The sequence below is a fragment of the Phalacrocorax aristotelis genome, chromosome 2 (genome assembly GCF_949628215.1).
Source record: "Phalacrocorax aristotelis chromosome 2, bGulAri2.1, whole genome shotgun sequence".
Lineage (NCBI taxonomy): Eukaryota > Metazoa > Chordata > Aves > Suliformes > Phalacrocoracidae > Phalacrocorax > Phalacrocorax aristotelis.
In genome coordinates this window covers 49,117,739-49,132,984 of record NC_134277.1, presented here as the reverse complement: position 1 = coordinate 49,132,984, position 15,246 = coordinate 49,117,739, and the positions used below count along the sequence as shown (strand labels likewise).

Genomic DNA, 15,246 nt, shown 5'->3' with positions numbered 1-15,246 from the left:
CTTCGGTGCCCATCAGCTGCATTTCTAACTGTCCAGTAACAAAGACCTTGTTGTTGTTCCTGCAGAGCAATATTAGGGTCTTGGACATGCTGCTATTGATGACTCCCTCGTGAAGGTTTCAACCTCAATTTCATAGCACTTTAATAGCGGTGTGGTTATCTTACAAGCTCTGTGAACATCTCTTCTATCCTGTTGTCAAGGTTAGGGTGGGAGCACCAGCACAGGCACCCCTGAGTTTTCACATCACACCATTTGTAGATCAGATTTAGTCTCTCTGATTTAGACTGAGATGATAATAATTACTTTGGCCCCTTAGCTAATACCTTAGGAGTGGAAAAAGGAAATGAAATATCAGCTGCTTTCCAATGTACAGAGGCCCTCCTCCACCCAGCTGGCATGGCAGGGACTGCAGCCGAGCCAGTTGTGCTTGGACATTGGAGGTAGTCGGAGCCACCAGCCTGCAGGGCCTTCCTTCCAGAGGAGCTCTCTCACCACGTGTTCTCACCGTGTTTTGGCAAACGGTAAGTTTTGATATTTCTAGGGATGGAAACCTATGGGTTGCAAAGTCACGATTTAAGTCCTGCTTCTCTCCTTTCCCCCTGGAGAGAGACCAACTTTAATGTGATGAGGCTTTTCAAGGGTATGGATTGCTTTCTTCCTGCTGTCTGATCACACCACCTTTTCTCTAAATTGAAAAAATTAAGAAGTTTATAAGGATGATGCTGAAATTCACTTACAATCCAGAATTCAGCATCCGTAGCCATATGAAAGCAAACTAATCGCTCAAAGCGAGAATGACATGCAACAAGATCATAAGCTGGCAGAACCGCTGTCTGCCTGCCAGTCCTAAAATACTGACTTTCATTTCAATGGTGACTTCACTTGAGCTGATGCCAAGACAGTTGGTTTTGTGCAGCCTGCTCAGCAATCCTACACAATTGGGAATTTCTCCAGAGTTTTGGTGTTAGGTTTAGACGCTTGACTACAGTTTTCCTTTGGCTGGTTGGACTTTAGGACGTGGATGACACGCAGAAAAGCAAAGGAGTGAAGACAGATTTACCCCTAGCCCCCGGGAGCTGCATGCTCCAAGCAGAAGGGAGGGTGAGTCCTTTGGTGTCACTCCTTTTGGAAATAGGAGGATTTTGAGCAGCGGATAGCCCTTCAACTCAAGTTCTCCGCATGTTGGTCTGGTTTAAGGCCAGAGGATCTCTCAGCACAGATCCTTCTGTCCTGTGACCCTTGGTGAACATGGGGTAGGGATGTGAGACATGCTTCCCATGGGCTGTGATGAGAAGGCTCCCTATATAGGCTCAGAGCCAATTTCCTGAAGTTGGTGCTGGGGATAACGTTTTGGCAAAGTGCTGACTCCTTGGTTTTCCCCATCATTGTCTTTACGAAAACCGCCCTTTCCTGAGCTATTATCGCATTTCTTCTCGATTGGTCACAAAAACAATGATCCATAGATTTGGCTCTTTCCATTTTAACCTGTTCTGATGTTGTTTATGCTGGTGGAAGTCAGGAACGATGCCAACATGAGTTTGGGCAGCGGCTAATTAATATCAGAGATTTTCTTCTGTTAGCCCCACTTCCTTGCAGCATGTTTTTTGCTGTCCACCACTGTTTCTCTCCTGTTCCTCTTCGAGGTTACTGCGGTGCCACGGAGACGCGGGTCCTCCCCCTGCAGAGTGGACTCGGTGAAGGCAGCAGAGGTATGAAACCCTGCCTGCTGCCCCAGCCCTGCGTCAAGCATAGCTCAACATGTAAAGATGCTTCTGGGTCTCCCCTTTGCATTCCTGCTGCCAGCACCAGTGGGGGAGGTAGGAGCCTTCCCAGAGGAGGGGGACTGCAGGCAAAGAGCAAGAATTGTTTGGTGTTGTGGTGGTCTGCCTCTGAACTGGTAACTTAGCCTTGAAAAGCCAGGACTGATAATTGCCTATCTTGATAACAACCATGTGAATACTGTTATCTAGTCCACCCTGCCACTTTCCAGACATTGTGCAGTGGCGCTGCCTCATTTCTTGGCTTGGCAGTACCTGCTCATTTCCTAGGAGCTCAGTCAAAATAGCCTCTGATCTCGCTGCCCATTTCCTTGCCTAGCTGGGCACGAAATCAGAGGTCCACATCATTGCCAGGAGCATCCAGCTTCCTTTCATGGGCTTATTCCAGCCACTGTTTCGCTAATGGAAAGCCTTCCAAATTCAGCATCATAGCCTACTTACTGGGTTTCCCAAAGCCACGTAAACTTTTCTGAGTGCTTCCCAGCAGCCCTGGGACAGTTTCCATAAGCAAACGTTCTACTGTCTTCTCATCTCAAACCAGTTTCCTTACAGCTAACAGGAGCTCTACTGTCTGTCTGACCAGGAGACCAGGCTTGAAACAGGGAGTAAAGTGCTTTTACCGGGAAGTAAAATCCATAATGGTACAAATTAAAAAAAAAATCATGGACAAAAGCCTGGTGTCTTGGCATAATTACAGCCTTTCTGCTACTCATTAACCCTTCCATGAATCAGCTGTTGCTCTCTTTCCTCTGGTGTCTGCACCCTTGCTCTCCCATGGGCTACACATGCCTAATGAGCCTCCCAGCTGTTGCTCCTCAGCTCTGACATTTGCTTCTTCCCTTTCAGCCCTAAAGGGGAAGGGGTCGTGTGGCCAAAAGCTTGCTGCAGTCTTCCAGCTCTATTAGTTCATCTAATAAAAATGATTACCTCTACCCACCTCCCATGCCTCCTATACATAAAAAGCATGAATCATTGGGATCTCAAAAGCATATCTGCCCAAAGAGCCTACTTACAGAGGACCATTGGTAGCCCTGTTATTTAACTGGAACTGCAGCCCTGGACTTCAGCAGGAGCCCAGGCAGGGGGTGGCCTTGGTACATGCAAGGGTGTTACAGCTTTTAAGTGGCCCTTCCCCATCGCGTCCCTGTTTGGGACCTATTGCAGCAACACTTCAACTTGCTGGGTGGGTTCATGAGCCTTTATGGTGTCAGGGATTAATTTTTTCAGCTTACATGAGGCAGAATTGCAGCAAAGCCCCCTGTGAATAGGTGTTACAGACGGAGACAGGCTTTTTAAGTCTGCTTATTTTCATTTTTCTCTTTTTCAATAAAAATTACAGTGGCATTTAGCACACGACCTGCTGGCTGGCACAGGGAGAGGCCCCCTTTGTTGCAGATCTTCAGGATGGGGACCTTCACCCTCAGAGAGGGGCTAACCAAAAGCAGCCCTGCCCTTCTCGTTTCAGCTGGGGAGTCAGAGAAATGCAATGCTCCGGCAGGTCTGAGCCACCCAGAAACCTGTGCTTAGTGATTACCATCAGACTCCACACCAGAGCCATCTATTTCATGTGTAGCCGCAAAGGGAGCGTGGCAGGACATGAATCAAAGCAAAGGCAGGCGAGCAAATCTGGAGCCAAGGAAAACTGGGAGGTGCTGAGTTACCATAAGTGTTTTGGATAGGTCAGTGCTACTCAAGTGTCAAGAGAAGGGAGCATATATGCATATGTAGGTATCTGGCATCTCTTTGGCTCCATCCTGTTTTGGGATAGTCCAGGCAGGAGAATGGTAAATCCCCAAAATTTATATTCTCTGTCTTAAATCAGAGTGGGGCTGTGTGTGTGGGAAAGGGGAGTGAAAATCAAACCCATTCTTCCTTGGCTTCAAAAGTTTGGACTGCAAAGGAGCTCTATTCAGGTAGCATGTAAGGGTAGGGTTTTCCTTATTCAGCCAAAGTGCGAGGCAGGGTAACACAGTTATAGCCAAACTAAATCAATGGCAGCTCTTTTTCCAGCCACACCCCTTTTTTATCTTGGACCTTTTACACTCCTGTGACTCCAGAAGTTCACATTGTGCTGGGTGGCATCTTGCCTTAATTTTTCAGAAAAGATTTAAGATTGATGGCTGATGTTCGGAGTACTTCGTTCTTCAAAATGCTTGACCGTCCTCCCCTCTCTCTACGTGAATTACCTTCACTTGCCCAAGGGTTCCTGTTGCTTCTGCAGGAAAGACTGACCCACTTGTGCTGCAGCCACTGAACAACCCAGCACCCAAAAGATGAGGCAGTGGTCTTTGCTTAGGCTGCAGGGCTGCCCTTGGAGCAGCTGGGCTGTGCTGAAGTCAGGATGGATCCCTGCGAGGGGTACTTGTGGGAAAATGGCTTTTTGTGGGATGTGTTCCCCCATCCCAAGCCCAGCTAATCATAATTGTTAGTGTTCTGGGATATTTAGAAGCTTGAACATTCTCAAAACTGAGTGAACACCTAAATATCTATTTTTGGTTGCCTAACCACTTGGGTGGCCCCAGGGAAGACCCCCGATGTACTCAGCCTCCCTGCAGGGCCATGCGCGTGAAGCATCAACCAGCTTTCAGAGCTGCCGTGCCTCATGAGGCATTTCAGTGCTTTGACAGACCTGGCCATGAGATACTTTGAATTTACCAACCCTGGTCCATGCCAGGATTTTTAAGTGCAAAGAGCACCTGTAGATTTTGACTCTCAAAGGTATGAGTACTGCCAGAGGATGAAGGGAAGCTGTCCAGCGCCAGGTGGATACAATGCACTTGGTATGGAGATGGAGCAGCCTTCCGTTTAGTGGGACATCTGCAGTAGGAAGTCAAACATCTTCCCAGCTTTTTTCATCCATGTTTTTGCCCAGGCCTGCCAAAACATGGCCCCTTTTCAGATCACTTTCTGTTCAAAGGTGTAGAGGCTGAGATCTTTCTCTGCTGCCTGATGGGGTGAGGCAGAGCTGAAACAGCTCCAGCTCCCAGCCAGGGCAATGGAAAGGGTTAAAAAGCAACACGATGAGTAGCCCTCTGCTTTGGTTAAAACCCCTGGAGTTGCTGTTAGGTTTCCTATGCTACAGAACCAAAAGAGGTTTCGGAAAACCAAAAGCATGTGAAGCCACTGCATGTTCTGGTGGTGGGGATGCATTTGCCACCAAAGGAGTCTTGCTTCCGCTGGACAGTGCTGCCCAGGCAGGCGCCTCTGAGGTCCCCATGCGATGCTGCTGCCAGGCATCCCCACAGCACTGACCACCCCAGTCCTTGCAAAATTGCCATAGGGGTATGGGACAGTGTGGCCAACACAGCTGTCCTCACCCTTGAGGATGGGACTTGCTATAAGAGTGATGTACGCTGGAACTGTCCCAGAACCGGCAATTCAGGCCCAAGGCTGGGAGCCACCTCTGCCACAGCCGTCGGTGCAAGGAAGAGGGGGACGAACGTCGGGCCAGCCCCTGCTGCCCTGCAGCCCAAGGCAGATCCCACAGCCGAAGGGGGTGCCACCAAGCTGCCCCACATGGGCACAGACCGAAGCCTTAACCTGCAATGTAAATTTGGGAGCTGGGCAAGAGCAAAAGCACTGCTACACACACCACAGGGCTGCCGTGCATAGCACACCCCCTTTTGGAGGGGGGAGTCCCAAAAGTAGAGGTCCAAACCTATTGTGCTGGAAGCTACCCCCAAATTGTGGCTCTTTAAGGGCAAACAAGAAATCACTGCCAGGGCAGAGGGGAGGAAGTGGCTGGCTCTCATGGGATGGCTCTGCCTGCAGCAGGCAGGGCTGCCCAGCACCTGCCTCCCATCCCCCCAGGGAGGGTCACCTTCCACAGGGGACTCAATGCAGCGCTGGGAAGAGGTGGCATGAGGCACAGTCTCACCTGTCGCAGAGAGGCAATGATGGCAGGACAACCCTGCCAAGGCCACGGTGGAGCTGGTTTTTTGAGGTGTAAGAGCTGTCCTCCACTTCAAGCAAGGACTGCTCTAGAAGAAAAAAACCCTCTGTGCCCACTGCGGCCGCGCTTGGGCTGGGGGATTGCAGCAGCCCCTCGCAGTGGGGATAAACCAGAAATCTCCATGCAGGGCCTTGCATCTTGCCGCGGTGGGGGCTGAGGTGCTGAGGCCCCCCACATGCTCCACTGCTGCCGGTGCTCATAGCGTCCCTCAGAGGCAGCCCCACAAAGGGGCCACCCAGGCAGGCTGGCACCCCCTCTATTCCCTCGGCCACCCAGACTCCGTTTCACACCTCACATCATCATTGCTGTCACTGACACATGAGATCAAACCGGTGATATTTTACTAAAAGCCGCAGGAAATAATTCCACAGCCTTTCCTTCTGTTTAGCTTAGCAGACTTTCAGTAGATTAATTCCTTTTTTTTTTTTTTAAACAAAAACAAGCAGCATGCTAAGAAATGGAAACCTGCTGGGATGTTTTCAGCCTTGGCCCGAGCTGCCTGAGCCCCCCCTGGGCCTGGAGGCTGCCTCTGGCTGGGGCTCAGCGGGCAGCCTTCTGGGACAGCCATTTCTGATTCAAGCCGGTGTTAAGCCAGCTGTCTGAGGACAGAGCAGAGCTGCTCCACCTCCGCCCGGCGTCCGACGGCAGCGGCATGGCGCTCCGGGGAGCCTGCCTGCTCCTCTGCCTTCTCTCCCTCACCCAGGTCTCCAGCCAGCAAAATGCCAAAGTCCAGCAAAAGGCAGCAGCTTCCAAGAAAGGTAAGGAGCAGCGGCACCTTCCCAGCAAGGAAACCTGGCAGGGCTTGGGGGTGGGATGAAGTCGCCCTCGTCTTCTGGGCATTTAACAGTGCTTTAATGAAACTTTTTTAAAGCATCGAAAAACTTAATAAAGTCTATGTTCTTCCTCACTGTCGGAACGATTGCATAGCCCTTCTGTAAAATAGTGAGGAAACTGAAGTTTTTGGCGGTTTCCTACCTTGAATAACTCTGATGGGTCAGCTTGGTCTGAACTTCAGAGGGGAACGTACTTTCTGTGTCTCTTAAGGATCACCCCAAATTTTTCCTCTACTAAAATATCCCTTTCTATGACTCCTACCCCCCTTACTGATTTTTCAGAAGCAAGTAAATGGCAGATGAAAGACTACTGTTGTAGATATGGAGAAGAGTAGGCAGATAATATATAATCCATTAAATATCAGCATGGATCTTCATTTTAAAACACTTGCCCCGGCTGTATGTCAAGCCGTACATGAGCTCCAGCTACTTAGGCTTACCAGAGGGCAATGCACACAAAAAGATGCCCAAGTTTTCTTTTCCCTAGTGGTCTTTATTTTTTTTTCCTTCTTTTTTTTTGCTACTAACCCATCCTTTCTCCCTCAGACTCAATGCACATTAATTATAGAAGGCAGGTAAGGAAGCGGCTTGTGTTGCAGCCCAGCGGCGTGTGAGCCAGCCTGCCTGATGTGTCCAGCTGCAGTTGCGTGGGCTGGGACCGCTTCTGGCAGGCGCTTGGCTGCTTGGGATGAAATGGGGAGCAAGGAAGAACTATCCCAGGAATTCATTTGGCCAGGCTGCTCTCTGCACTCACCCGGTGGCTATTTTCATCTGGTCCCATCCTTGTGAAATTTTTCCTTTTTCTCTCATTAGATCTTTCCATGAAACCACTGTGTAGCTGCTTGTTCCATGTCTGTGGCCGGTTTCTAGAGCAAAAATACCTCCTTGGGCTGGTATAGGGTACATACATGCATTGCACTTACTGGATGTTCCAGGAGAGAGAAATCTTATCTTTCTCTCCATGTCACAGGAACGGCTGTTTGTAACCCATTGGTGACAAGCAGGTGAGAGAAGTTGCCTTCTTGACAGGAAAATTGGGTTCTGCTATAAACACATTTTTCAGAGGGGAGGGGGAAACACCTTTTTTCTGCAAATCAAGCCATCTGAAACAGCTGGCAATTTTTCCTGAGAGCTTCAGAGTTTCTTTTCAAAGGAGAGGTCAAGTTTTCTTTGGGGAAAAGAAAAAAAAAATCCAAACTTGGCAGTTTTTGGCCAGTCACATCCAGTCCTGCAGCGGGTCAGCTTTACTGGAAACTTCCAGTATTTCTTGGTTAACTTTTTCTGATTTTTACCAACACCGCGGGGTGGGGAAAGAGGGAGGAAAGCACTAAGTATCCCCAGCGAGGCTCTTTGCCCCCAGCCCCTCACCACATCCAAGCCTGCCTGCCCACCCACCGCGGGGGCCAGGGGCTCAGCCGCTCCTGTCCTGAGTGAGGGCAGGATGGCCCCATCCCATCCCCATCCACATCCGAGGCCCCCAGCGCCCCCCTCTCCCAGCTCACCCCCTGCCCTTTGCTGGGGAGGGCCGGGCAGGGTTGAAGCCACTGGGGGGTTGGGGTGTTTGGCTGGATTTATTTTTTTTTAATCTGCACAGCCAAACCACAAATGTTAGAAAAGAAAATGGTGATTCGAGCCAAGCTTTTTCTTTTTTTCTTTTATTTGTTTTTTTCCTTTTGTTTTGGTTTTTCTTTTTTTTTTTTTTTTTGTAATTAGTGCTTACATTTGGACCTGCTTCAGAACAAAAATGGTGCTGTTTCAACATGAAAAAGCTAAACCATAGCATTTAGAAAATGCTGAGCTAGCATATTCACTTTGCCTGCTCTTGGGTTTTTTTTCCCCTCAAATTGCTCTCCAGTGATTTTCCCAGACACAGCAGTTTAGCAAACTCTCCCTGAACCCTGGTGTCTTGAGGGGCAGATGGGATTTGCCCATCTCAGGCGGCCGTGGGGGCTCTCACTCAGAAGGGTGCTCAGGGGAAGTGGGAGCCGTGGCGGGTGATGACAGCCCTGCCCAGGGAGGGAGTGATGGTACCCCCAGCTCAGGGGTCCAGGCTGGGGACCTGCCAGCCCTGGGGGGGGGCTCCCCTTGGTCCTAGTCACAGTGGAGTGCTTGGGGCTAAGGAGGGAACATCTTTGTGTAGCTCTCGTGTTTTTAAGGTAATTGAAGCCAGCCATGTGAGTCTGGATGCTTAAATCAATGGGTTGAATCAGGGGCTGATGTGGGCATCACTCCTGAGGCTGCCCAAAATTCCCAATTAATCTTGAAATCTGGGTGCTGCTCCCAGAAAATGCCTGTGAACATTTACACTGATATAACCTCAGTGTAGGTGTGTTCAGTCCCCTCCTCTGATCTAGGGACAGACTGCAATATGGGACCTGACTTTTCTGGCTGGGACATTCAGGGAAATGCCTGGTGTCAGAAGAAATACCAATGGCCAGGGAGGTTTGATGACAGACATTGAGAACCAGAGCAATGCTCGCCCTGCCGGGGGACAGAAACCTGTTCAGATAGGAACAAACCAGACTGTGCCTGCCCAGGCAAAGCTAAGCAACCCAGGTACACATCCAAATTTCATATAGGAATAGTTAAATAATCAAAAGGAAGTCCAGATGGATTTGGTTGTTATTCAGCATATAATTAGAACAAAGAAAATGGGCAAGAGCTCCCATTTACAGCATTAAGTACATTACTGGCCAGGCTTTCAAGCCAACAGACTCTTGTGATCCACATCCTTCTGTGTGTCTCCTTTTCATCTCGCCTCTGCCTGCACTTAATCCTGCTGCTCACGGTTAGCCGCTCCAGCTCCCATGGGCAGCATTGGAAGCCCCCACGCTGGCTTCGGTTGCAGCAAACCCCAGCTGTAATAGCCTTGATCACGGGCTTCAGGAGGTGAGCCCTGAGGAAATAACAGTGCAGAGACAAAAACCTCTGGCAATAGAATAGAAAACTCGACGTTTGGTGATGTAGCTGCGGTACTTGCTTTGTAGCTGAGGTGCAAATTAACCACTCCTGGTTCTCCCTGCAACATCCCAATGAATGCGCTGCTGCAGGCACATCTTGTGGCCCAGGGCTTGGAAACCAGGTGGTGAAAAGGGACAGGGTGCCTAGGTAGTTATAAAGGAGCCGTGTCCACCTTGGGTGATGGGGATCCTCTAGACAGGAACCCACTGCAAACCTGGCCAGAATAACGTAAGGAGCTAATGCAGCAAGACTCATTAGCAGTGCCCTGCCATGGCCCTTGGATGTTATTTAAACTTAAGGGACATTTGTTCTGCTGCAAGGGAGGCTTGCATGGAAAAAAAAAAAAGCATCAATTAGCTGTTTACCATGAAGTGTTTTCATCAAAGACACCAAAATAATAACTAGTCCCTCAGTGTTAAGTGAACCCATTAAAGTTAATTGAGCAATGAGTAAAGCAGCTTAACGCCCTCCTCCTGATGTGTCTGGCTTCTCCTATTCATGGCACCATGTAATCTCTGGGCTGGTGGTTTTGGTCCTCATCCAAGCTGCTTCCCCACGTACCTGGCTTCGTGCCTCGGCTCCCCATCTCCTTGACCCTCGAGGAGGCCTGTCCTACTGTGTGCATGGGCAAATTGTCTCCTTTCCTTTCACTCCATGATGACTACCAGATGCTTATGGCAGGCAAGGTAAAGCAATAGTAGAGCTAGTGTAATGAACACAAACACCTCAGTGCCTGATGTCCCACCACCTCCAAGGCACAACAGTTTTTTTGCTCCTAGACAGGAGAAATCCAAGTACCAATGAATAGTTGTTTGGAGCTGTTGCAGAAGCAACACACCTAGCAAGATGTAGGCTTTAGTGGCAGGCTGCAACGAACTCCCCAGCCAAGGAAGCATCTTCTCATGGCAGCTCTGGCCAGTTTTGGGGTACCTGCACTGGGGATGCTGAAGGCAGAGGCAGGGCAGAGGCATCTGTGCTGGCCTGAAGGATGGCATGGTTGGTGTACTGAGGGCTGGGGGTGCTGATGGTGCAGGGGCAGACATAGTGGAGGTACTGCAGCCCATCCAGCCCCTTCCTGCTGAGCATCAGCCTGGTGAGCAAAGCGCTTTCCTGCCAATGCACCCATGTGAGCAGATTAACATGGGAGCACAGCAGGGAGTGCATGCAGAGAAAAATCATGCGTTAGGGTTTTTAAGGAAAGCCAGGATGTGCAGTGAAGGGAGAGAGACAGGGCATGTTTTTGAGGCATTAAAAAAACAACAAACCAAACCAAACAATAAATCCTATTCAGCAGCAGCTTTAAGTTCCCCACAAAACAGTCAAGTGTGGCAGGACTCCTGCTTAGGATGGGCAGCATCATACGGTGGCCTCTTGCATTTTGGGAGCTTGACCCCAGTGCAGCACCACCCCAGGCTAGTGCCCTACATAGGGGCTCTAGAGATGAGCCTACACCTTGCAACATTCCTGCATGCATTCCCATCCCCAGTGCTGCAGTAGCAGCCCCAGGGGAGACCACCGCCCCACAAAGACCTACAGGGTGTGAAGCCCCGAAACCCCGACTGGGAAAACCGGGTTCCTGGTAGAACCAGGCTATGAGCAAATGCTCACTCTGATGGATGTGCAAGGGCACAGGCGTTGATTTTGCAGATCCCTTTTGTTTGTCTTTCTCTGATGACGGAAACCCAGGGAGTTTTGGTGGTAGGAACAGCTTTGGTTGCCTCGCCAGGGGATGCAGCCAATGTTTATGCCCCTCCCCGGTTTCGCCAACAGATGGTGTGATCCTCAAAATTATTGAAGACCTGAAGGCCATGATTGACAACATCTCTCAAGAAGTTGCTCTACTGAAGGAAAAGCAAGCACTCCAGACAGGTAAAGGACTTGCTAAAGAAGGCCTGGCTTTTGCTTTGAGAGAGGAGCTGCTTATAAAGCAGGTACAAGTGCCCCACACACTTCAACAAGAGATGCCCAAGATCCCTGCAACAAGGCGTCTGTCACAGGGAGAGAGATTGGGGGATCAAAGCAAAGTGTGGGCTCACTGCAATTCCTCCAGGCAGATGAAGCTCCTCAAGCAGTCAATGACGTGTTGTGCAGCATATGGCCCCCCCTCTTTATGTGATAGAGCTTCCCATTTGTAAAGCTGTGGATATTTCTGTGACACTGAGCCAGATGTTCATTTTCCTTTATGAATCAGAGGGATGGGTAACAGATTATTCTGTACTTCAGTCAAACATAGCTTACTCTTCTGTCTGAACCCCAGTGAAATGGTGACATGGTCTGTTGTACATACCACGGTATTGCCCAGGGAACCTCATGGAGGTCAGTCCCACCATGCTTCATTGAACACATACAGAGGACAGCCCTAAAATGTCCATCTTCCAGCCATGCTCCACAGTTATTCTGTGCAAACTCCACTGACACCAATGGGAGAGAGAGTTGCAAAACATGAAAGAGAAATGAGATTAAAATGCAAGTTAAGGAGCATTTTTCTCCTTAAAAGAAAAGGAACAGAAGCAAAATCAAGGCTTTAGTTCCAAGCTCACATTCACTGGTTTGGATATTAATGCGTGTCTCTGATTACTTATTGTTTGGTTACAGTACTACAGCACCCTGCACTTTCAGGGTTTAGAGCTTAAAAAAAATTGCTATTGTTAACAATAAAATCAGAGGCAAGCAGAAATTTCCTCTGAAGACCTCAAGCTATGCAAGTACAACAGTTCTGATCAAAGCTGATTAAAAAAGACGTTTTTCTCATGCATGCATAATTAAGATGATTGAATTGAAATTGCAGACTTTTTTCCAAAAACACTCCAACACCCGGCAGCGCCCACCACAAACTTCACCTCCACCAAACTCATCAGAGAAAGTGTAGCAGCAGCTGGGGAAGAGTGAGGTGAGGGGAAGGGGTAGGAGGATCGTGCTCTGCCTCTGTTCTGGCAGCAGCAGAGTGCAGGAGGGTGACAGGGGCACCGTGAGGTCTATTTTTCCTGGAGGTTTGCAGATGGGGACAGCATATCCCCGCAGCCGTGCCCTGCATGGGAGGGAGAGGGCTCCTGGGACTCCCGTGCCGCCAAGAGTCGTTGCACAGCCTAGGAAATGAAGTTGGTAGTTTGGCTGCTGCATTTGCTGCTGCTGTCTCTTCCTGGGCGCTGTTTTAAAACCAACTCCCTTTCTGTCTTTTTGTTCTGTTCATGTGGTAACCACTCAGTTTGCCTGAAAGGCACCAAAATTCACCTAAAATGCTTTCTTGCATTTTTGGAGACGAAGACATACCACGAGGCCAGCGAAAACTGCATCTCACAGGGAGGCACGCTTAGCACCCCCCAGAACGGGGAGGAGAATGATGCCCTCTATGACTACATGCGCAAGAGCATCGGCTCCGAGGTGGAGATCTGGCTGGGCCTCAACGACATGGCGGCAGAGGGCAAGTGGGTTGACATGACGGGCGGCCCCGTCCGCTACAAGAACTGGGAGACCGAAATCACCACCCAGCCAGATGGTGGCAAGCTGGAAAACTGCGCAGCCTTGTCGGGGGCCGCGGTCGGCAAGTGGTTCGACAAGAGGTGCAAAGACCAGCTGCCCTACGTCTGCCAGTTCATGATCGTGTAGCAGCAGGGTCTCCCCCCTGCCCACCCCCTTTGGCAGCAGGATTATAAAGCAATAGGTATGTGTATGTGTACATGTACGTATGCATCCACATGTGCACATGTTCAAGTAGAGTCACACTTTGCAGAGAAAGTCGTCACGGCTCAGTATTGGATTAGAGAGCGTTAGAGCATTTTGTTTGGCCACATCCAGCCCTGTTAGCAGCTGCATCATTCTTACTAAGGCACGATTTATAGGTATATTTTTTTACACAGGGAATTTATTAGGACAGCTCGGTTGTTTCGGCAAAGAACCAGTGCAGCAGTCCAACCTTGCGAACAGCCACCTTGGCTGCCTGGGACTGTTGCTCTGCCTTGTCCTCTCCCATCTGGCTGAGCTTTGTTGGGACACCAGCAAAGCTAGTTCCCGCTTTCTTCTCCTGTTTTGGTTTGCCATAAGCCCTGGTAGTGAGGCACACAGGATTGAGCTACTTCTCCCTCACAGCACCCCGATTCAGGCTGCTGGGGATCGAGGTGCTGTCTCAACGAGCAGAGGGAGTTACATCTGCTTTGTGTTGAGAGATACAATCGGGCTTACTGGCTGAGTACCAGCTGTTCAATGGGTTGTCCAACTCATCCAACTACGTGCATGAATGAATTAGCAAGTACTAGGCATGGGTTGACTTACTGAGAAAGGGGGCGTCCTTTCCAGAAGCATTCCCCATTTTGTTGGTCCTTTTCTCATCAGTCAGAAGCCAGTGTTTCACTGATTTCAGTGGGAGAACTAGACCCATTGCCAGATCTTTTTTAAAAAAAATCCCGTCAGAAGCTTTATTTATTCTTCAGTATCACAGAGGAAGCAGGAATGACTTACAACATCAAATATATTATTAGAAACAGAAGATGAAAGTATTAGGTAAATGATAGAAATGTAATGCTATTAGGGAATATGCTGCCATATAAAAACCAAGCGTCTCTTGAAAATGAACCCCAGGACAACTCACTTTAGCAGCTTTAGGAATCATCTGACCTATTTTAGTGTTGGAAACCCAGCTGAAATACTCTAGTCTTTGTTGGTCCAGGCACAGTCCTCAGCAAACATAAGTCTGCTGAGTGTTACTAAAGTCATGCCCAGCTGAAGGTCTGACCTCAGTAATTTTTTTTTTGCTGAGAAATCAGTTAAAGAAAAAAACCAATTGAAACAAACAGCAACGATGGGAAAGAAGTGCAGGTCACCCCAACGGCCTAATGAAGCTTTGCTGACACTGATTTTCTGGCTATTGGTTGAAAGGTATCAGCAGTTCTTTGCAGCTCAATGCTTGGTAATAACCCCTCCAGTTCGGGCCACATCTCCTGTGCTGCCAGGTTGGGGGTGTCAAGACATGATTCTCTTGGGGAGCCCATGGAAGAGGTATTTCAATTTGCTGCTTTGTTTAAAAACAGCATGATCGTGGGTATTCCAAGACACTGAGTGGGAGAGCCAAGCTGGAGGGATCGAAAGATACACACACACAAATGCAGAGTGCACACTTCCGAGGCTGTCACTATTGCCAAACTTGCCGCTGTTCAAATGACTATAAAAATAAAAATATATATCTAGCTTGCTGAAGGAATGGAGTTGCATCAGTGTGATTGAAGTGCTTTCTTCTCCTGCATTTCTCTTCAGAGCAGCTCCAGGGACCTGTCAGAGGGTCACAGTTATCAAATGCAGAGGGGAAAAGCAGAAAGCGAGGGCCTCCCTCCCGGGGATATGGTTTATAGGATTTCCACCCTCTGCCCCTTATCATCCCAGTCACATGCCACACGTGGGATACAGGCAGGGAATCCTTTTATAGGCAAATAAGATTTCCTTCTTCCCCTCCTCTTGCTGCTGGGAAATGTCACTCCAAAATACAAGCCAACCCAGAAGAAAAGTTCTTCCCTCACCCCCATTTGGCAATGGTAGCGGTGCCGGGGGAGGTGGCACCTCAGGTCCCAGTGTGGAGCCAGCACTTCCCAGGCTGCCTCCCACCTCCTCCACAACAAGCAGAGCTGCAGCAGCACTAAGCATCCCTCTCCTTCCCTCACTGAGGTGGTGACGACTTCTCCCTCCTTGTGCTCCTCCTCAGCATCCCGCGAAGGAGAGAAGACCATACACGAAG

General features: G+C 49.3%; 1 protein-coding gene across 1 annotated transcript; it reads left to right on the top strand.

The window, feature by feature from the left end:
- Positions 1-6,165: 6,165 nt before the first annotated feature.
- Positions 6,166-14,718, top strand: CLEC3B (C-type lectin domain family 3 member B). The gene is made up of 3 exons (XM_075083455.1): positions 6,166-6,488; positions 11,295-11,393; positions 12,730-14,718. Exons 1-3 carry the CDS (start codon positions 6,383-6,385, stop codon positions 13,128-13,130), a joined length of 606 nt encoding a protein of 201 aa, XP_074939556.1. The 5' UTR covers positions 6,166-6,382; the 3' UTR covers positions 13,131-14,718.
- The last annotated feature ends 528 nt before the right edge of the window (positions 14,719-15,246 follow it).

What these genes read in the sequence shown, in the direction of transcription:
- CLEC3B (XM_075083455.1), top strand. Translation starts at nt 6,383, where the DNA reads ATGGCGCTCCGGGGAGCCTGCCTGCTCCTCTGCCTTCTCTCCCTCACC. An exon ending in GGCAGCAGCTTCCAAGAAAG is followed by an intron (nt 6,489 to 11,294) that starts GTAAGGAGCAGC and finishes TTTCGCCAACAG; the next exon opens with ATGGTGTGATCCTCAAAATT. An exon ending in AAAGCAAGCACTCCAGACAG is followed by an intron (nt 11,394 to 12,729) that starts GTAAAGGACTTG and finishes GTAACCACTCAG; the next exon opens with TTTGCCTGAAAGGCACCAAA.